Genomic DNA, 24492 nt, shown 5'->3' with positions numbered 1-24492 from the left:
TAATCTATTAGGTGAAACTTACATTTTTTTCCATGTAGAATTTTGAGTGCTTCAAAATTGTTAAATACAGAGAAAGTAAACAAGGTAAGATAATTTCTTTGCATAACGGCATTAAACATAACTGCGTAGTGCTGCGCTTAAGATACAGAGTAAATAAATTATGTCTTTATACTTAGAAAATTTTACATTCACTATGGTTACATATATTGTAAAAATCTAACTAAAAGATACTAAATTTTATAGACAGAGCCGTAGTAAGCAAATCACTTCCTTCCGTATCAGATTTGATAGAGCAAATCATTTTATAATTCTCGTATGTCTGTTATGTTTAGTATGTTCCACAGTTTGACTCATATCCTAAAATTCCATTAACACTTACACACTAAAAAAAAAAAAAAAAAAAAAAAAAAAAAAAAAAAAATCTTTCTAAATGATAATTAATATGATATGAAGTTTGTGGTTTATAAATAATTTAGCTCCTTAAATTAATGAATAGTTTTAGTTATTTACCTCAATAAATACCTTAGGTATTGGGTACATATTAAGTAAAAAATAAATAGGTTAAGTATATATTATAGGTAAAATTAATAACTCATATAAAGGTACAAAAATCTGTACAAATGCATTTACTAAAATGTAACCGTCCACATTTTATTTTAAATTATTTATGTCCAAATCTTTTGGGAAGCTGTTGATAACTAAAGTTATCCTTTATTTTATATACCGCTTTTGATGTTCAATTTCAGTAAATATTTACTTACATTTGAAAATCATTTTTAAAACGTATTTCTTATCTTTTTAAAAAGCAATAATGATACGAAATATATTACTATGTTAATCATACATTTATGTTCAAAACCATTCATAGGACGATTATTACTTTTGTGAAACTATTCTCTAGCCAATAGTTTGAATCTATATCTGTAGCTGATACGCAAAGCTTAGATATGCTTAATGTAGCATTTTATGCCATAAAGTTCGAAATGACTCATGCCGTTACGCATAGTGGTATACTGACAGGTGTTTCAAACATGTTTCAGAAGATGATTATAAAAACACATTATTATTGTCTTATAAACTTAGTGGCGTATCAGCCCTAATGGGCCAAGGCCTGCAGTGCCCGAAATCTATTTTCTTGATCGTGGGCTCTGGGGTGCGTAAGCATATGCCCTGAACAAGTGGTCAGCTTATCGCAGGACCCCCAGTGTTTAGTCCCCAAGCGAACTTGGTACTCATTTTATCTACCTAAGTGATGGAAATCAAGGGATGAAAAGCACCATTGTCTTATAGATCGAAAAAATTAACGGCGTTCATTCTATAACACTGATATCTAAAATAGTATTTTTGAAGCCGATCTTAAATTATTTAAATGAAATTTAAATGATATTTTAGAACGCTATCGTTTGAATAATATGCATTTAATAATAAAAAATATGTATAAACCCAGATAAGTCGGTCATAGCTCAAATTATAGGACAACTGCTCCTTTATACCGTAAAATTCCTTAGCTTGGAATATTATCACTTTTATAAATTTGTAACGTTTCTAATAACAACGCGTATTCCTTAAAGCTAACAGTAACAGCTGGATCGAAAAAGCATAGTTCTTCCATGACGGCACATCTTTGTACTTAAATGTTCCGGAAAAAAGCTAAACACCTGAAATAAATTTTATTGAGAATCTCAATCCTGCTTAACATGATTCAAGTTAAGAGATTTAAATTGCTTGCAATTTTTCAAATATTCTTATGCCTCTGAAATAATCTAAAATATATATTCTCTTAGTTTATCATTTCTTCTCCACTGAAGGAAAACTGACAATTTTGTAAAAATAGTTTTCCTAGCAAATCGCACAAAAAGGTGTTATTATGGGGCGAAGCCCCCAGTCTACCTAACCAAGAAATCTCGGAGGTATGACTTAGAAAGTGACCTGCCCTTCCAACAACAAACGATGGCATCCAGCGACCCGGCAATGTCCAAAGAAAAAAGAATTAAAATTAAAGTCAAAAAATCAAAACATTAAATACAAAATCTTATCTAAAATCGCACAAAAGTATAAGATTTCGTATTTTCAGAGAGTAGCATTATTAGATTGTTCTTTTAAGCTTATGACGTATGTTGAGAAGAATTTTAACCCAATGTCATCTTCAAATTGGCTGGAAAAGGAATTTTGTCACGAATAGGTAAAATATCACGATGGATGCGATTTTCCCTCTGGAGGAAATTTTGAGTACAGATTGTAAATTAATCTTTGAATTATTTATGAAAGGAAAATATATGAAAAACATTTATCATAATTTTAGGGAAGATCTAACATAAAATAATTGGTTATCTAACACACAACCTCTGTAAACAAGTCTACAACTTACCATGTCATAGGTATTTAAAAACTTACAGGAATCTCAAGCTCTGCTACGAATTAGCATATAGGTGTTGAAAAGGGTCATCAAAAAGTATCAATATTTTGATTAGCCTCAGTTAGAACTTCGTGACATTTCTCTAGTGCCGTTGCATTTTTGCCTTGACAGAGAAACTCCTCTTAATGGATGTCTGTATAAGGTCAGAGATAAAAATCTCTTTTCATTAAGATGATTATTATTCAGAGGTCTCGGAAACCTAATTAGAAAAAAATCATCGTAATTAAAAGAAAATCATCCTGAGTAAGATTTTCGCCTGACTTACATTTTTGTTAACTACTTTCATGCTTACAAAATCAATCACAGCAGCAGCATTATATTACAAATGAAATCGCATTTACATTGTAACAATCTCTGACCAGGCGTAATGTTCTAATAGTCTGATAACTCATGGTTATCGAAAATTGGCTTTTAGATGTTACGAAAAGATATAAAATTATCGAAAAGATATAAAATTACATTGGGTAAATGTTGATATAACATTTATTATACTTCCGAAGATTTTCGTGAAAAAGTTTCTCTTCTTTTTTTCGCCTGTTTGTTAACAATGTATGAATCCTAACTATCTAAGTTTTATCAGGACTGGGCGATTTATCATCCCATCCTAATTCCTCAGTAAAGTAACACCTTGTCATAATAATAATTAAAACAAACCGTTTTATTAAATCTTTAGTTTAACAATTTACACACTTCCTGTCATAATAGAAGACTCTGCTACTTATGGATTTTACACAGCAAAACGTTAAAGTGCATCTTATTATTTTCAAATGTGAAACTTCAAGTTTAAATCGTGCTCCCATAAGTTTTGTCTCTGATTCCAGACACACATGAGTAAATACGGCTAACAGTTAATAATTAGTTAATAACATAAAAAAAACCTACAAGGAGAAAGGAAAGCTTTTTTTTCAAAAAGACTTTAGGGGATTTGCGAAAGGAGCTTTTATTGTGAGACATCGGGAGGTAGAATTTGCATAGCCAGCAAAAAACGCGAGCTCCGGTTCTGCTTTTATGAACTACTAAAATGCTAATGCTCATTCATTACAACAAAAGATTGGTGTAAGTATAAAGTATGCAATTATATTATAATTCCATATTCAGCTTCACTTCACTTTAGCAAATGCATCTTCATTGTCTTCCGCAAACGCACATCATTATTAAACTAAACTCTGCAGCACAAACAGCCCTTAGAGAGCCATGACCGACAGTGCTCTGATATCTGCTTTCTAGACTGTGGGCCTCGGAATGCTTGTGCATATTACCTGGACAAGTGGTCAGCTTGTCGCGGGATCTCCGGTGTCCCCAAGAGAACTTGGTACTTACTTTATCGACCCTCTCAAGGAATGAAAGGCTGAGTCAACCTTGCTCAGCCCGGGGAGGAAGTAGAATGCGTACAACACTCCTTTGCCATTTTGTCCGTCGTAAATGACTGTACGAAATTGTCGTAAATGACTGTACGAAATTGTCGTAAATGACTGTACGAAATGGAATCCACTGGAGATGAATTTTACCGTGCAGCGAAACCAGGTCATTGAAATCTAGTTATTAAGATGTTTTAGACAATTACGGCTACTAGATAAGATCCATAGTTCGCCAAATTATTCAGCAGAATACATTCGAGTCCGACTTCAGTTGCTCGTAATTCGCTTCTGAAAACCGAATAGCAATTCGGGTTACGTAGAAAAAAAATGTATTTATTCCTGAGAAGTCTTAATATAAATTCATTTGCCTGTATAGTCAGCAATTTTGCTATCATCAGTGAGTATCTTGATGGCATTATTTGCTATGCGGTTTTGATTTCCGAGGTTTAAGGTAGTCGACGACAAAATCCTCTTGTTGACAGGAGAGGGAAAATTAAAATGAAAGTGTCTCCATGAGAACCCGTCCGAAGGATTCAAACAATATTGTATAGTGTGGAACTCGACGTCACAATTATATAAGTACTGAGACGCGATTTGACTGAAAGGACTGTTTTTCTTTAATATTTGATGGTTTTCCCATTTACTAAGGTTTTTTTTTCTTGTTGTTTGGCCACTATGTTGTGTTGTCTTGGCCATAACTAGAAATTTTTTTTTATTGTCTTTTAAAAATCTCAGCTGTGTTTTAAATTGAAGGGGTTGCAAGTCGATCTCAGAAGGGACAGTTTTTGAAGTAAAGCTAGGCCTCATATCAATAATGATCCGCCCAGTACTTAATTTGACTTAATTTTTTCAGGTTGGTATCAGAAGCACAGCAGTAAATTGGGAATCCAAAATAAAGAATGGGCCTAATGAACGCCAAATACGTATTTCTAAGGCTAACAGCATCAACTCCCCAATCCCTATCTGCGGTGCTTTTAAGAACATTCAGCCGTTTTCTGCTTTTCAAAACAATATGCTCTTTATATTTATGACTTGTAAACACAGGGTCTAAAATAAACCCAAGATACTTGAGGTGCTTCTTGTAAGCAATATTCTGATTATCTAACTACAATTTGGCTGATATCCGTACATGTGCTTATTGATAGCGCATAACGTGTTCCCCCCGCCTTCATAGTATACCTTCATGGGGTAATGGTCAGCACGCTCGGCGCGTGTTCGTGAGGTCCATGGTTCGAGTCTCGGCGAGGGCATTGCACATTTTTCACATCTCCTCCTTCGAAGTAACCTAATTTCTCTACAGTGGCTCCAGAAATAAAAGGTGGTGAATGATGATTCTTCACCACCAGGATTTGGCGATAGGGTCCCATAATCCTCAGTCGCCCTTTAAAAGGGGGTATGTAAGATATTTCTCCCGCCTTCTTATCATGCCTTCGTAGTGTAGTGGTCAGCATGCTCGACGCGTATTCGAGAGGTACGTGGTTCGAGTTCCGGGGAGGGTATTGCTCATCTCCTGCTTCGAAATAACCTAATGTCTCTACAAGCGAAGATGGTGACAACAAATTTAAGATTTGTATTAAAAGGCAGTGTTAGCCTTGATACAAATTTTGAAAAATCCGCCAGACAGGCATTAAGTCAATTCAATTTCATCAATATCAGTTCCAGGGAAGAATGCCGTCTGCAAATATGTCATTTTTAATTCTAGAAGAAGGCATGCTCTCTCCACCATCCAAGTACATAGCGAAAAGTGTAGGGCATATCCCTGAGTGATCCCTTAGCTAATTTCAAATGGACTTGAAAACGGTATATTAACACTTACCTCACTAGATCTATGCCGCAGGAAGTCCAATATCCAAGTCAATGCATTAATTTGAATGTTCAAACTATTATGCAGTTTTATAATCAATTTATGTTCCAAAGTCTGTCTAAAAGAGCAGCCACAAAATGATGGGTAGGTTTAAGATTCTAGGTGCTCCTTATAGGTTTGGCAGTAATACAGATCTTGATGTGTAGTGCTGTGTCCCCTTCTAAAGCAATCTTTTCGTTGGCATTAATTTGTTGTTGTCCAAATAAAACTAAAATTAATATGATTTTCTCCATTATTGTACATGCCGTACAAGCAATTGCTGTAAGTCTGAAATCTTCAGGGAAGCTAGTCTTTTGACCGGTTTTTTTATTGGAATAACCGTGGCTATTTTCTATTCAGATGGTAAGTGCTCTTTAATCCAAGAGAGATTAATAAAGTAGTCTATTTCCCTTTATGACCAATATTTTCGAGTATTTGACCGTGAAACCTATAAAGACCCGATGATTTGTTCATTTCGAGGCCATTGCTAGTATGGAGAAATGTTTCATGTAATCTTGGTGTTTGAGATCGGAACTACGAAATCCATTGGTTATATTTCTGATTTTTCTCAAAATAGGCCCATCGAGACATCTAACGCCAATCCTACTTGTTTATTGATTATGGACTGCAAGACCATTGGCAGCTGTTTTATCATCGAGGAAAGTTTGTCCATGTGCATCTGTTACTGAGTTACATTTTTTAAACTGTTCTTGCTGTCTATTGATATTCTTGACGATTTTCCACACTCTTGAGTTATATGTCCTAGCGTTCAATGTACTATTGAATATTTCCTTTAATCTTGATTTTTCCAGATGAGCGTAAATTTTTCTTACCTCAGCATTAATTTTGCTAATTTCAGTCCTTGTGTTGATCTCCCTTTCGTTAGACGTTAGACGTTTCGATTAGGTGATTTCGTTTTTCCAGAAGTTGCTTTAAAATAGGAACATTTTGTGCATAATAAGGCACCTAACATTTTCATTACCTGTAGGAATACAAGCTTTAACTTTGTTAAGGACAGTCCTCTTAAAATTCAGCCATTTGTTATTTAGGTCGTCAGTCAAGTGTTCTAACTATCTGTGCTGTCTACACTATCTCTAAATAAATCTCAATCAATTAGCTCTTTTTAAAATTCCAAAAGTTTTCTCTTGTATAATGATCTTGTTGCTTTTTCTTAATTTCCAACGGAATCGGCAGATGATCACTTCCATTGTTGTTTGAAACAGACCATGAACATTGAAGAAAACTTTCTGCAGTGGCGATCGCGATGTCTTTACCCTCCGTATTATAGCTAAAAGAAGTGTGAGTGAGAAGACCTTCATTAAGAATCATAAAACGCTTATCGCCTGTCATTTAAAGAATGTCCTATCTTTCTTCATTTTTACCAGAACAACCCCAGATGGCATGTTTAGTGTTCAGGTCTCCGATACTGATGGTATTTTGTCCATAAAGTTGAAAAATTTGAAAATAGCTATTTTTGGTTGGGAAGATGATAAACATTTATTATATAAAAGGGTTTTCCTCTCCAAAATATCTTGATGCCCGGATTTCGAGGTTTGATCTACCGATATGTCAATATTTTGATATTTGACATCCTTAATGAAGAAGATCAAATCTCCTCCAGCCCCGGATGCGCCATCCAATCTTTAGATATATCCTTTAAGCTTTTATAGCTGTATTTTTATTTAACTCTGTTTCTTGGACAGCAATCACTTGAATGTTATTGATTTCCCCAATTATAATAAGTCCCTCAAGTTTAATTGATTGCCTTAATAGATAATTTTGCACTGTAAAATTTTTAGGGTCTTCTAAGTATGTGAAGACTGCAACGTACCTTTTGCACAAACCTCTGCTTAAACCTCTAGCGGATCCCTGACTGGTCTGCATGACGGACACTTACCCATTCCGCCCAAAAGTACCCTTCCGCCACGATACGGCAATCAGCAGGACTTCGGAGTGATAGCTGGTTTTGATTGATTCGATTATGGGAAAGCAAGTGAGGCTATTCTCCTAACGGAAGGGATGTCTTCATGAAGGATTTTCTAAGAGAAAATGGCTCGTATACACTTTACACATGGGGAAAATCACGACCACATCCAGGAAGCCAGTCCTTTTGCCTGGAATCGAATCGCGGTCGAACTATTAGAGTTCAGCGACTTTATCGCTCGGCTGCTGGTAGGACGTTTATTGTACTGTGAAAAACATGAGCTCATTGAATTTCAAAATTAATGTTATTACAACGCCAGGTATAAAAAATTACATTTAAGGGATATAAGATTCTGGATTTGTACGATTAGATACATTGAAATAATGATAGTCTCTGAAAGAAAAATACCTAACTCTTAGTTATAAAGATTTACGTGTGTAAAATAACAAAGCTTGAATATGAGATTTAAAATAAATTTTTCTATCTGAGGGAAATGTATAAATATGTATATAAGTGAATCATACTCGTTACTTATTTCCTCTTTAAGAGAACACAGCGTATTCATTTTCGCAAACAAAAGTTTATTTTCATTAATTTCTTATTCAAAATGTTACCTTAGTTTAAAATGTAGAATCTGAAAATTCAATATAATATCTTGCTGTTAACTTCTCGTGTTAGATTTCTGCAGGTATTGTTAAAAGTTTTACATATTATGTTACTATTATTTGAGTTACTTTTATGTACCATTTCTCCTCTAGGGCATAAAGCCACATTTACTGAACAAAACAGTAGGCAGTTTTACATAACTGCTAAATGTAGTATCGTCTTTAGTCAGTTTTAGAATTTTCTTCAACCAAACATCCCAGACTCCATCTATTTTATGTGTTTAAAAAGTTTTTTTGTTTTTCTGTATTTCTTATTGATGTTTGTTACTTTGTACTTTTTCAACAACTGTGTTATTGAAGCAGTGAACTGTAAGTGTACGTTGTCATTTACTGTTACTGGAAGATAATTTTTGTTATCAAATGATGACAATTATTAAATTCAATATCGTAAAATATCTGTGTGTGCATTCTTTTCTCATGTATTACTTCATCTACACATTTCACTAAAATATTTGTATAGTTCTGGTTATGTTCCTAATTCATAATATGATACATGCGATATAATTTATGGAAGCGCTAGCTCCAAATTTTGAAGAGGAAAGGATTTCATTCTATTTTAGGAATGCATTAAAATTTTGTCAGTTTTAGGATGAGGAGGAAGACATATTAAAAAATTTCATTTCAAACATTTTCTTCCAAACTAATTTCTAGGCTCGGTCTTAGTTTCAACATCAGCCTAAAATTTGAAACATAATAACACGCATTGTTAACACAAAATCTGATGATTCTTTAGCGTGAAAATTATGTAGCATATTTTTTATTCCAATAATTGGTGTATAGAAGTATAGCTTTAAATTTTGGTTATCATTTACAGTTTTTGAATTTTCTGGTAGCAAAATTTATACTTTCACTGAAAACATGTTCCATGTTTCTAATAATGCGTGTTTCTCTACCAATTGTTTTTTCTATCGTAAAATGTTTTCTAAATTCATGCAGTGCAGATTTAATAATTTTGAATTTTTTTAATCGAGGGTAGCTTTATAGGGGCATATCAGTTTTTAGTTTAGTTTTCTTTTCAGTTTAGTTATTTAGTCTTTTTCTTCTATAAATAGTAACATGTTGTTGATAAATCTTTCTAAACTGCTGCATCATTTCAAAATTAATCTTTTCTAGATGATTGTTACATAATGTAATGACGTATGTACTTGTATACCCTTATAACCCTTTTGCCAATAATAATGTTATAACTTCTGAACTAAAAACCTTTAGCAATCAATTAAAATGAAGTCGAACTAAAGCTGAATCACTATTCTTAACATAAACAACATCTTACCCGAACTCTGTGGATTTCTCTATCGCTTGCTACTCTGCCAATGCCGCTTCTTACCTTTCTTCTATCGGCATGATTGCTATGAAGATGTAAAAAAGGTACAAATATTATACGCGGGATTATCAAAACTGATTTCAGTACATGAAACCTTTTCAATCAGTCAGAAATTTCCTGAGATATATATGATTCAATTATAGTGTAAGGTTTAAGTAAATGACTTACATATTTACCTGAAGGAAATTTCAGACTAAAGAGCATAGACTAACTTCCTCATTTTAAGATGATACGCATCGCGCTCTAATTAATATAGTATGAGTGAGCACAAAAACAGTCCTTGATTTCGAAAGTATATAGCTTTAACACAGAAAGGACTGTCCTGTTCAAATTTTTGAAAACGTTACATAAGCTTAAAACCTCTCTGGTGATACCGATTAGCATCACGTACCTTCTGTGACTCTGCAAACATCGATATGGCAATTTAGCTCCAACTACATGTACTGAAGCATATCCACTTGATGCAGTTTATAGATGCGGTTTTAAAGATCACTAAGTGTTGCAACTAGTAGAGGTGTAGATCTTGTCGTTTACAGCCCCCTCCCCCCTCCGCAAGCTCAAAGAAAAAACCACACGTGGTTATGTTCAGTGATTGCAAAAAATAACCACTTGCAATCAACCATTTGCAATCAAACTTCCGCTTAAATATACTTTGCACTGCCTGTTTTGGCAAGTTTCAGTGCATACGAGCTTCTTGGTTGCAAGGTAAATGTCATTCTTAACTGCCAAGTTAGAACTAGCTATTCTAAAATGAAAGATATGAAACTATTTTAAAAATGTTAGCAAGTAATACGAAACATCTGCGGGGAAGAGCTTTCAAGGCTCGATTGTTTATTCCATCAACACCTCTGGCTTTCCTGATGTTAAGTCTTTTGATGATGTACTGAATTTCTTCGTGTTGTGGGTCAGTCGTAGGGTTTGGCCGAAAAGTCTCCTCCACTGTATCAGCGAAGACATTCGCAATGCCATCCCCCTTCTTCCCAGGAAGCCACCTTATATATCTCCCTGTGTTTACTTTCGCTGAACTCCCGGGAGGGAAGATTCTTTCTTTCATCCATAACAAAGTGCCCATCTCCTGACCCGGATGAAAAGACTTCTTTTATTTCTCTGTCCACTGGATCGACCCTCGAGGCTGAAACCGGAAACGTTAACTTAGACACCGGATTTCACCGCTGATACGAAACTATTGCACTCTGAAATCACTCCCCCTTGACAAATAATCTTTATGCCACCTTATCACATCATTAACAACGGCTTTTCACCAGCACTCATCAGAATTATTCACTCCTTTCTACACGGACGAAAATTCTACGTCTCCATAGGTAATGACTGCTCAGAATTTAATAGAATTAGGGCCGGTATCCATTTTAGGTCCTGTTCTCTACTTGTTTTATGTGTTATGAAGTCACGACACCAATGTTCTGTTTCTATACTTTGCCGTAAAAATCATGGACACCAATGCTGTGTTACAACTTCCTCTGAGGGAGGAAAATAATGCAGAAACAGACGGGTGAAACCGTAACTAACTAAATATCAACTGAGAAACTACACTCTTAAGAGCTTGCTAATTACCACACGTTTAGTGATCGTATAGGTAAAACGGTAATGCATTGCGTTGTGAAAATGCATCCAGGACCGCGCAGTGAGAGGATCGAATAAATAACATGTAAAATCAATATATATATATATGAAAAAACACATAAAAGATATAAAGAAAACATGAGTAATAGGTTTCCAGATTAAATACCAGTTTATTCAAATTTCTCACAATTAAAATTAAATCTTATCCTAATCAGAGAGTCAAATTTCTTATTTTTGTTACAGTTTCAATTTACTTATTTTAGACGCAGGTGAATTCTTCAATTTTTCATTTTCTTTTGTTACATTTAAATTCATGATTTGCAAATCTATTACATGACCCTTTTAATTTAACGGGTACCCGTTCCGTAATTTCTAAGAGGTTAAAGAAAACATATTATCTGCAATTTAACTTCTGTTCTAAGGAAGATTACACAAACAAATTACACTATTACATACTAATTCATATGAGGACCTTAAAGTTTGTCTCGGTAAATTAAGAAGGGGAAAAAGGAAGCAATTCAGTTTCTGTAGACTTAATTTGAGATTCAATTTAAGGTAAAGTTCCAATTTCCAAAAGTTCTAAGAAAAATTGATAACAAAGCACTTATCTGTGGTTTGGCGACTTGAAACGCACCCGGAAAGGTCTCGGGCTGGCCTTGCATTCTGGGAGAAATGAAGGGATTATAAGTCCACCATAATTCCTGGAAAATTGCATTCCGTAAGGGGAACACAGGCGTCTCACGCTTTTCGGTGTCACTGGCCGCAATTCCGGATAAACCGACTCCATTATTTTTCAGCAACACAATCCGCTCGCTCAGCATCGCAGAAAACAAGCCCTAGAACCAGCACCCGAGCAGAATCTTCAAGCTCGCAGTCAGGATGTCGAGTATAAAATCTCACGTTGGCCGGGGTGGAACTTGGCCAATATTTTTTGGAATTTAATACTCGCTGGAGAGAAAAAACTTAATACTCGCTGAATCATTTTTTTCTTTTTGACAGCAAGGCGACGGCCGGATAGTGTCCGCCGTGATCCGCCTGAATTACCTCTTATTCAACCCCAGAAATTTAACTCTTTCGCATCGAAGTCGCCCGTAACGTCCCTTCATTCAGGCAACGGCAAACCGCCCCAACGCCTCGTTTATTTTCTACCTAGTGCTTTCCCCCTCCACGTTAGTATATGGCTCATTGGTTTCGCGAGTTGTTAAGAGACATGTCAATCATTCTTTTGAAGCAACTAAAGGAGAAATACGGAAAGCTATTGACGTTCGCAGGTGCAATCCCGGCCCTAAGGTGAAACTGCACACAATGGATGAAACCGCTGAAAAACCCCCAAGAGAGAGAAATAGTCATTTCACTTAAGTAGGTTATTGTTAATGCTGTAGCTATCTACCAGGCAGGGGGAAAGGAAAAACATATCAAGACAAATTCGTAAACACGGGCGTTTTCGATGTTTGATGAAAAAAAATCTGGTCGTCTCTCGATGCGAAAGAGTTAACAAATCCTTCAGCTTCGAAAGTCCGGCAAAAGTGATTAAAACTCGAATTTTCTTCGTCTCCTTCACAAACGCGGGCTCCCACTATGGCTTCAATTATCGCCCCCTTAATTTGGGCAAAATTTGCGTTTCAACCCCTGAATTAGGAAAAAGGGTGAACGCGCATGCGCGCCCCTCTTCACTTAGCCAACAACCGGACCTTCCGATCACCAACCTGAATGACTTACATCGAAGGTTAAGTGGCAACCTCTGACCCTACTGTCACGTACTTCCTGTCCTAAGGTCAACTGCACAATGAAATTTCTTCTAGAACATTCTAAAGGACAAAGCGCGCGAAATCATGACTTAGCAAAATTGCCTCCTTTTCCCTGCTTCTTTTCACAATTAATCAAAGCTTGGACAAAAATTTCAAATAAAGGAAAAGAAATAATATTCTTTAAACTAAATAATATTCCCAGAAGCATCTGTTTTTCCCCAAAATTAAAGCATTAAAATAAATAATTCAGAATCAAATAAAATTAAGATTTCCTTAAATCCGAAAATCATTCACCTAGTTTTTATAACGCGATCAGACAATTCTCTACACGACATCTTCCCAGAGTAAATCTTGGCTATAATTGTTTTCTCGGGTGCTATGTCGACGACACTGCGTTGGCAGTGAAGTCGGCTAACCCCAACTTCACAATTCGCAAGCTGCAAAGCATTATGCCACAACTTGAGCTCTGGCGCCAAAAATGGCGAATAAGTATTAATGGGATATGTCTGATTTGTTCGTTATCAGAAAAAAGCACTCACGGACTGAAATCTCAAACTCTTTAACACAGAAGTCCCCCTCGTCAACAAGGCGAAGTATCTGGGCATTGTTCTCAACGTGAAGTTCACTTGGAAAGACCACATCACGCATGTTCGTGGAAAGACAATCGAGGCAATTCAAAGTCTCACCACTCTGCTTAGTTACGAATCCAAGCTAGATCTTAAAAGAAAGAAGCATCTGTATATTGCGGTCATTAGACCATTCTTTTCATACGCCTCGCCTGCATGGGCCACTATGAGGAATAAAGATATAGACAAGCTACAAATTAAGAAAAACAAGCTTCTACTCACAATGGCAAATGCTGACTACCTCGGTTCAAACAAGACCCTTCATACGAATCTTAAAATAGAGCCCATCCTTAATTACCTGTATCGAATTAACGATAATTTCTTCAAAAAAGCACAGAACTAGCCACATCTTCAACTCAAAGTTTTTGATTATTTCGTATTAGAAGAGAACTGCGAACCTAGACCTCTGGCTGCCCACCTAACCCGGAACGCAAACTCCCGACGTAGCATGCTATTGGCCTGTACATATGTATATAGTACTTGCTCTATTTTTTCTTTGTATCGTATGTTAATGTATGTATCCTAATTTTAGTACTGTACTTTATATTATTCACTTATTTTGTTCTCATTGTATTTAATATGTATCCCACTGTATCCATGTATTGTATTCCAACATATCTTATTAGGATGCACTTATTATGATTTTTTAACTTAGGATTTCTCCTTGATCTTCCCGCATCAACCGTCCTACTATATAACACCTTACTGCTCCTAGGCTTCACCTCTCAGGTTCTCTGCTCTCTCTTGGGCCATGTGACTTCTTGATCACACCCTCTACCTTCCCACCTTAGTCCTTCACAATTCCACGTCCAGACTTTTATGGTTAGGAGCCCACTGGGCATATTTCGCTGAGCCGGTAACGTTGCGCTTCGCGCGATAATTCGGCTATAATTGTTTGGGTAAAGACTTCTTTTCTACTGTTCAGGAGTCAGGACCCCCTGGATATATATAACTATTATCTGTTTCTGTTCGTTTACTGGTCTCACACTGTAAACTTTAGAATGATTATAAAGAAAATTCGAACGTGTAATTCACATTTAAATTTTTACAATATCGATATTACCTGATAATTGCATTAAAATTAGCTAACTACAGAGTACAAGAAATATAGCAAAACTAGGATTCTCTTATTGAGTGTAGTACTGTATGCGAATAAAATTTTTTAATTGGTTTCGTCTAGTTGAACCTTGCTAATATCCAAACAGTAAAGCACTTGCTGAATACTGATTATTGATTTAGGTTCGAACATAAGTGAATGGGCTGACTGCATCATTGATGTTTTGTGCAATGTCAGTTTCCCTTAGAAAGCCCTCTATATATGTTTGCAATAAATAGCTCTTTTATGCTCTGCAATATACAAATATTCTAAACTATTTTTAGTTGAAAATGAATAAATTACGCGTTTTGCTTTGTTAAAAAAAGTATTTTGTTGAATTTTAATTTCTTAAAGGAAATAAGGAAAAAAAGGATTCTATATTTATTTTTATTTGAGCCAGTCAGTTATATGAATAAAACTTAATTTTGTTTTAGTTGAAGAAGAAATATGTCGTGCATTTTGATGAATAAAAAGGGTTTTACATTTCAGATTTGCCGTAAAATTTCTGTTTTGTATTTTATTTTACGGAAATTAAAATCCTAAACTTTTCTGTTGCAGACCCTAGGTGGAGAAAATATTCTATATATAAAAATGTAGCAGTCCCACATGTGCATAATAATAAATAAATAAAAGCCTATAGGAAGGAAACCTGTTCCCCAGACATTTTTTACTATTCAGGTAGATTGTGATCATATTATCCCGGGTATTCGTTTAAATTGAAAAATGTTGAAAAATTTACTTCAATGCATATTTGATATAATTTCTAATATTCACATTTTTGAGCATGTTTGTTAACGCACAAATATTCTTGAGAAAATATAACTGAAGGAAGATGAACCTAATCACGATCAGTTCTACACAATTTTATTTTAAAATTCGTTATGATTTGCATTTTTTGCGTGCAAACATATTTTTTTTTCTTTTCGTGTTTCAAAGCTTTCACAATTTACACCCTTTAAAAATAACTGCATATTGTTATGCTGAAAAATAAAATTTAAGAATGTAGTGAATTCTGGGAAGTAATCTTAATTCAATGCATCGAAAACCAAATTATAAATATAAATATTTAAAAACTTATCTTTCTGTATTAGGTAACTACACTGAAAGTAATACTGATAGAAACTGTTTAGCAAAATTCTGCATTACCTCAATTTAACTATAATATTTTGAAAAATTATTTTCAATTTTCCGACTGCACATACAAAAACTCATGTTGCATAAAACGCATCATGAGCGTTGGTTCATCAGCGGACGAGCAATAAATTCCCTGAATGTTTTTAATTCGGTTCAAGATTCGAGGTTCGCTAACGAGCTCACTGCGTAGGCGTTTTGTTTGTTTTCCTCATACCGCGTTTCGTGTATTCAGTGAAAGAAACCAAAAGCTTTGTTGACAAAGCTGTTGAACGTGAGGCTTAAAAAATCAGTACCTTATCTTTCTCGAAACCTCCAGAGAGTTAAAAACAGTTTTGGAAGAAACATTAATGAATTGACATCATGGCTTGGCTTCAGAGCAGTATTTATTTTATTTCATTCTTGTGTTTCGCAGATGTATTTATGAAAGTGCGATCAAAACATATTAGTGACTCTCCCGATTCGGTTGAAGAATGTTTTTTCGAAGTATCATGTAAATGCAAAGGTATGTTTTAAATTTAAATCTCTAACATAATTTGAAAATTATCTTGCATTAAAATATAAGTAAAAATATGATTACGAATTTAGTTAAAATATGAATTTTTTGCAAAATTCAAACCAACTAAACAGATTTAAAAGAAAAAAAAACTAAACAGATTTAAACTAACAGATTTAAACTAACAGATTTAAGCTAAACAGATTAACAGATTTAAACTAAACTAAGATTAACAGATTTAAACTAAACAGATTAACAGATTTAAACTAAACTAAGATTAACAGATTTAAACTAAACAGATTTAAAAGAAAAAATCTTATTTTACTGATCTAAACTTCCTTAGTTGCATTTTTATTGAGCAAATTTTCAATATTTAATGTGATATAGCGGAAAACATTTCATACAAAGTATTACATAGGACTTCTCTTACATTTTTGGAATTGACATCTTCTTTGGTTTCTTTTTTTACCTATAACAAGGCCTTTTCTATCTAAACGTACACAGCCTAACACTTTGGTCTCGATGGCATCACGAAATGTCTTCCAATGCTTCTGCTTCTCTCCGAATTTGTTCCCAGTTTGAGGTACGCAACCGCGATATGTCTGCGGATGTTCTTTTATACTTTTTTTCCACAACTCTTATTCCAAGCGGTTCTTCGAAGTTTCAGGAGTATTGTCAAAATTCTCTGCACCACAGTATAAGTCAAAATTATAACAGTAGCCCTTTACTCCCCACATGGCCCATGATTTATAGCAAAACCGTATAGGTTTGCCTTTAAGAAATTGTTTAAAAAATGATGACCGTAGTATCTAATCATCATTTCATCAACAGACAGAAATTCGTCGAAAATTCCAAATTTTTGAAAACTGTGATTTAAATGCGTGATTAATTTTCGAATTTTGAATGCCCGGTCTGATTTTTGTATTGCTGCGTAATTATTGTTGGCAAAATGAATTACAGATTTAATTTCTAAATATTTATTTAGAGACATTGCTTTTTTTTACTATCGGTATCATGAGATCTACCTCTGACTAGTAATTACGTTCATTATGTAAAGTATGGTAGCCACAGAAAATCCAAAAAACAATAAAACTCTGCAACTCATCAATTATAAATGAAAACTCATGGTTCTTTTACCACAATTTCGCATACCTTTCTGTTTCATTTATTACACATTCTTAAAATTTCGAAGTTAAAAATTTATTTGGAATTAATTTTAAGTGGATCACATATTTTCTAAAATATTTGAAATACTCTCACTATTTTCATCAGACAAATTATCCCCTTTTTTGTTAAAAGCATAATTGGGGGTATTTTTTGTCCAATATGCTTTTGGCTGCATTTTTTAAATAATTTCGAACTAACTGTTTTTAACTTTCATTTTCGTTACTGACGCTAGATGTAGATGACAGTTGCTCAGTAATGTTAGGTGCAAAATCAGTTATGTTTTGACCCTAACATTACTCCGTTATGTTTTTACCGATGGAGTGATCATTTCACCATCATCAAACCACTTTTCATCAATTTAATTGTCCACCTCAGGCCGTAAAGCAATTATATCTGACTCAGTCTCCTTAAAAAACATATATTTCTAATGCTTAATCGGGGTGTGAAACACTTTACGCCTGTACATTTTGGAAAAAATGAAAAGGAAAAGCAGTATTAGTTACCACTAACGCCGAGTGATCTAGTTATAGATCAGCATGTTTAAGCTAAAAATTTAATTATAAGAACAGTTATTTTTCGACCTAAAATAACGCAGAACAATTAAAGAGGTATTGAAAATGTATAACAGGTAAGAAAAGAATAACTTAGGATATAAAAGTGTAAATCTTGTAAAATTATCAATTATTACAAATAATTCTGTATTTCTTCTTTAACTTTTTACGAATGGTCCTAAATGATCTATATGTATAATTTCAAAAGATCTTCTACCAGGTTTAATTGGATTCAGTACTCCTTCTTTCTTACCACTAGGCACTTTGTTTACTAGGCATTCGAAACACATCGAAATGTGACGCATAACATATCGTTTCATTCCTTTAACGTTTGAAAGGAATGAATGACTCCTTGATTTTGGCAACAGTTCTATCTGCTAAAAATGTCCCAAAAGATCGTGAAATTTTACTACAATACCTTTTCTCATAGACTTAAGTATGACATATAAAAATTTCCACTTTTTCTGATCTTTACGAAGCAATCGATTATCCTTCAAGACGTAATTTTCAGTTACACATTTCTCTGCATTCGCTCTATCATTTATGTTTTTCTTTAAAGTGTCCATTAATTTGCGTAATTCTGGAATGTTAAATCATAAGAATTTTTTCATCTATCGTTAGCGTTAAATAAACTTCCAAGTTGTTTTCAATTATCATTTATTTAAAGTTTCTTCTGGCTGATCAACTTGCGATCGGCTCAGTGCATCTACGTGCCTCCTTTTTTTACCTTGTCTGTGCTTTATTTCAAGATTGTATTCCTGGATCAGATTACTCCACCTTGCTATCTGAGGATTTGAAGTTTTCTTCGCGTTTAAATAAACTAAAGCTTGGCAGTCTGTAATTACCGTAAATAAGATTCCAATTAATATTAATAATTATTTGTTTCTGTTGTTCCTTTACTTACACAATAAACTAAAGGCCAATTTTTATCTTCACCTTTTTGCAACAGCATTCCTGCCAGCCCTTTGCTGCTCGCGTCTGTGTGCACTTCAGTCTCTGCTTCCGGATTATATAACGCTAGTACTAGTTTATTAGGTAAATGGACTTTTAAAGTAGTGAATGCTTCTTGCTGATCTTCGTTCCAATGAAATGTTTCATCCTTTCTCCTCAGTTTCGTTAACAGCTCAGCTTTCTCTTCATATTTCGGAACAAATCTTTAAAAAACTTGTAAGACCTAAAAATTGTTTAACTTCATGTTCATTGGTTAGTTTAGTATGGCTCGTACTTTTCTTGGTCCATTCGATTTTATTAGAAATACCAAATACTCAACTTCATCGTTTCCAAATTCGAAATTTTGTCAGTTTCAATGTCAGGTTTGCTTCTCTCAATCTATCAAACACTTTTCTAAGGTTTTCCATCATTTCTTCCCAAGATTTAGCCGGAATTATTATGTCATCCAAATAGCATAATACACTGCTGGCCACCGAAATTGCAACACCAAGAAAGACAAGAGATATCACAACAAAATTTATTTAGTACATAACATGTTGACCAAGTATCAACTGATTGAATTTATAGACTTCTGTGAAATGTGGTTCCTTTCAGAATCAGAAGCCAGAGTAGCCGCCATTGTTGGAGATCACCGCTGCCACACGCCTTCGTATTGAGTCAAAGAGACTTTGGATGTGTTCTTGGAGTACAGCAGACCAAGCCACTTCCACACGTTGCCAAAGTTGATCTGGTGTAACAGCTTAGAAAATCCTACTCATTAAGGAGCAGTTAACTTTTGAAGAATTTTCGATGGAATATAAAATCTTATAATATATCATTACAAAACCTGAGTAGGATTAAAAAAAAAGAGTCTTTGTATAAAAGATTTCTTGACGCAAACGAAAATATAAATATTTAATAGGCTGATATTTATTTCTCTTCAAAAAGTACTATTCAAAAAATCTTAAAACAAATCTATTTCTTCACCTACATACAAACTTTGAACGTTAGTCAGTACATCATTTACGTTAATAACATCAAAAAAGTCATCTGCGACAATTAGTAAGCCTTCGTGTCCTACCTCATTTTTATAACTTATTTGGCAACCAAAAAATACAAAAGTTCTGTACTTTTGTTAGAAATACATTTTTCAATACACTTACAGTTCATGAAATCCATTTGGACAGTCAGGATCATCAGCATATTAACGTATAAAATGTATATCACTAACCAACTACTTTGTCACGAAATAGTTAAGAGTTTTAGAAATAAGGGGAGTTTCTCTTATGAGGACACATATTTCGCTATATTTTGAGTCAAGTAAGTGTTCCTTCCTCAACAGAACATTTTTCCGTTACGAATTCCAGTCTAAAATTTTTTCTTTGAAACAATCTTTGTAGTGATATAATTATTTCATCGTTGACATTTTGTTTCGAAACACACACATGTTTCTTTACAATCGAAACACTGTCAGAGCTATCAAAGAAAGCAAATGAATTTGTATAATCGCCGAATTCTTTCCATACTAGTGGAGACAGCAAAACTCCATCTCTGGTAGGATGTAACACATCATTCTCATCAGCTACATATTTCCGCACGTGAACAGGAGTCAAACCTGAGAAACACAGTATACAGTCACAAAAATATCCCCACCGAAGATGAAACATATTCTTTGGCAAAGAAATCAAGCTTCAGCAAAGTTTCGTCATCTGAAGCACAGCGAATCATTTTTTATGATAAACGTGAATTTGCATGCCGACTCAGCCAATCAACCTGACGTAACCCATCTTCTAAATGTGCTTTCCTGCGCGGAAGAATCTTTTTATTCATAAATAGTTTTGGAGTTACGGAATTAATTATACCATCGTAATAATTAAAGTCAATTTCATTACACGAACGCTTCACTTGCGGTAGTAAAATTTTTCTGAACGTCAGACTAATTTGAGTAGTTTCACTTCGGGTTGGGTTGGGATACTGTGTTTCCAGACTACATTCGTAGGGGGTTTCATCACTAGAAGCAATCCGCGTTCTAGACTCATAATGTGAGTCATATAATTCTCCTTCGTAAAATGCATCTCTCGCGTCGGACCGTAACTCAGTGTGGGAGTGCTGCACTAATGGTCTAAAGCGCTTTCAACGTCTCTGTGCGCGGAGATCTCGGCTTCTCCGTCAGGGTATTTGTTGAGCAAAAAATAATTTTATTTATCGTGGGTGAGTGTCTCAACTTCAGTTTTAATTTGCTGCAGCGCAGGAGTCCAGGGCTGGGCGGCGACCGACGTCCCTGAAAAACTGTAGGTGAGTTTATCATCATCCCCGAAGGCTCAGCGAAGTCGAGCTGGAACGTATTGCCGTCCGTAAATGTTCAGGATTAAAGGCTGGAAAGGGTAAGCGCACAATTCCGTAAAGATAGAATCTGTTTTTTTTTTCTTTGTCGTGAAAATCCTTAAAATAGTACAGTATTAACTGATCGTCAAATTTTCCAATCATAGTGAGTATGGTAAGAGTGACTGCCTCGAAGCACAATCCTCTTGGTTCGAACAGGAAGAGCGAAAGCATGAGCTAAGGATACAGCACGAGCAGAAATGATGAAAAACTTGTCCAGTGCTTCTGTATATAGGCCTTGGTCAGGATCCACGAGAACCAATCAGAAAACGCTATGGGTAAGACACTGCCCTCTATCGGTCGTTGCTGAACTAAAAAGAATGCACTAGAAAATTCTAGCATGTTGCAATCACGTTGCGGATTCGCGTTAATAGATAAGCGTGAACATGAAACCGGATTACAATACAGACAGGATGAAACATGCAGCTGACGTCACGAACAAGATGCAAGGCTTCCGTACTTTTTGACGTAGCAACACGCACATGCTCCTCCGTAAAGTTCCTCCCCTCCCTGTGCGCCTAGCACATCCGTCGTCTGTGAGCGCCTCAGGAGGCTTTGCCTTCAAGCGCCTCATGGCGCAAAATCTCCACTTTATACCTACTGCCATTAGATGTTTAAGATTTAAATTCGAAATTATTTCACCACTTAGAAAGCTTATAAATTAAGTAATTTAATCTAGTCTTTAATTAGTTCCCAAATTTATGGCGCGAAACAGCACTTTTATTTGGCATTGTTCATTATGCTCATCTGTATTGTTGTTTTTAGGTTCAAAAAGTTGTTGTAGAGAAAGTGAACAAAGACTGTGACCTTGGAAGTAAAATTACCAATTTCAGTGAACTGACAACAGCTGTTTGTTCAGTTCCTGGAAGTGCTGCTGTAAGTACTTTATCGATATTTTTAGATACAGAAATTATCAATAATATTTCTACTTAATTCTCAAATACCGTACTCAAAAATGAGTATTAAAAATGCATTAAAAAACAAGGAAATAAAATAATTTAAATCATCAAATATGTCAATTAAACAAATCTTAGTCGCCTAGACGGTATAGTGGTATTGCGGTATCGAAGGGCCCGGGCTCGAATCCCGGATATAGACATGGATGTTTGTAAACGTTTAGTGACCGTGAAGCATGGCGGCACTCTAAATATGCGGCCAGCCGAAAATCCTCTCGTGTGCTTTGGTGGAGAGAGGGGGAGACACCCGGACCAGCCTCGTGTGCTCTCCTTCAAAATTGGGGGAGGGGAATAGAAATCCAGTTTCTCTGTGGATTAGGATCTGGCAACCATTTTTTCATGTAATATGGACATGACAAAAAAAAAATATTGCTAAATAGATAATATGCCTTTATAACAGAAAATAAGTTCTTCATGTTGAGTATTTTGATACAGTAAAATACATTTTTTAGAGAAATATGAAGTATTATGTATAAAATTTAAGCTCCAACCCTAATGGGCTGAATCGAATTGCTTGTAATAATTTTGGTGTTAAATCGAATGTTAGCGCAATTATTTATAAACAAGGCATTGTACCCCTTATTTCATATGGATGTAGAGCTTGGGGATTGTCTCTAAAAAAGAAAATTAACTCTAAACGCCTGCTTCGAGTTCAAAGACGAATTTTGCTGCGAGTTATAAGCGATTACCGAACTATTAGTTACAATGCTGTTTTCTCTCTTGCCGGATTTCCACCACTGAATTTGTTTATTCTGACCTTTATAGATTACAAGATTAGTCTTGCAAATTACTCCAATTCTCACTTTGATCGTTTATTGCCCTTGTCTGTTCTACCACATCCTTCTGTAAGACAACCAGTACAGATTCTGGATAGTACGGACACTGATGTAAATTCATTCTCATTTGTGCTGTATACGGATGGTAGTAGGATTGATGATAAAGTTGGTTTTGCTTATTTATTGAATTGTTATTTTTGAAGATGATATTGAAATTGAGTGTCACCAATTTCGCATTAGAAATGAATGTACTGTATATATTTCTGAGCTTCTGTGTATTAATTTTGCAATCAAGTGGATAATTAGCCAGAATGGAAGTGGTTCCAGCTACTTAATCTGTACGGATTCACTCTCTTCCCTGGAATCTCTTAAAAATACCTCTTTATGTAATGATATTATTGACAATATACAGCAGTCTCTCGGAGATCTGGAGAAGAGGGGTATTTCAGTGTTTTTTACATTTGTCCGTGGTCATTCGGGTAATTATTGAAACGAGAGAGCTGATTGGCTTGCTAAGAATGCAACTAAAAATGATATTAACGTTGATGTAAATATTCCAAAATCTTATTTAAAAAAAACATTCAAAGCTAAAATGATTGAGCGGTGGAACTGTGATTATATCTCTTCTGATAAGGGATCTGTTACAAATACATTCTTCCTAACTATTTTTGAAAGACTGAAAAGTAAGGACTTGTTGCTCAATTTTAAAGTTACGCAATTTTTGTCTGGACATGGTAAGTTTAATGTTTATCTTGAACGATTTAAGCTGACATCTTCCAATTTGTGTAATTGCAGTCTTAGCGTTCAGAAAAGTGTTTTCCACCTTTTTGATTGCCCACTGCTTGATAAAGCAAGAAATCTTTTGAAATGTAGATTGAAATTCATTGGAATTCATTGGCCGCCGAAATGTTATGATTTTGTATCCTCGACTTCGGCCTACCGAACTTTCAATGATTTTGTTGACATTTATTTTAAACACTGTTAATGATTTCTTTATACATTTCTATACTTTTGTATTTACTTGTGTTTTTTTTCCTTGTTATGATTTCATTGTATTGTTGAAAACTGATGATATTACTTACTATTCTGCCTTTTTTACTTACGATTTGTAAGTCTCGTGTGATACTTTGTGGTGCACGAGGATTTCTTTTTCTTTAAAAAAAAAAAAAAAAAAAAAAAAAAAAAAAAAACCTAATGCTAAGATTTTACTTCGGCTCAGTTTTATAAATATAAACTTAGTCTACTTTGTCTCAGTGAGCTAGATGCCAGTTTAATTGTAATTTACATGGGAATATTTTCATTCATGTATGCAATAAGTTTTTTCGTCTTAAATTCTTAAATACAATAGATATTTAAGTGAGATATTTGTTTTAGAAGATTATGAGATTTCTGTTGTCATTCCTTTATTTCCATCGATTAGCTATAAAATTGTACGCATTTTACAGGTATTCAAACTTCGGGTCATTTTTCAGTCTGTCAATAAAATTCGAAGTTCGTTACTTAAAGACCCTATTCTGAATGT

General features: G+C 34.7%; 1 protein-coding gene across 2 annotated transcripts in view; it reads left to right on the top strand.

Moving 5' to 3' along the window:
* Positions 1–24492, top strand: part of LOC118191632 (adhesion G protein-coupled receptor B3-like) — a 140783-nt gene that overhangs the window by 98900 nt on the left and 17391 nt on the right. For both annotated transcript variants that reach the window (XM_085824135.1, XM_035362459.2), the window contains exon 18: positions 22004–22114. In XM_085824135.1, coding sequence (XP_085680261.1) covers positions 22004–22114 — 111 coding nt within the window. The remainder of the gene's footprint in view (positions 1–22003; positions 22115–24492) is intronic.

The sequence above is a fragment of the Stegodyphus dumicola genome, chromosome 9 (genome assembly GCF_044657685.1).
Source record: "Stegodyphus dumicola isolate Sdum_Otavi_A_Nest chromosome 9, ASM4465768v1".
NCBI lineage: Eukaryota > Metazoa > Arthropoda > Arachnida > Araneae > Eresidae > Stegodyphus > Stegodyphus dumicola.
Note: the sequence above shows the minus strand (reverse complement) of the source record. Positions and strands in the feature narration are given on the sequence as shown.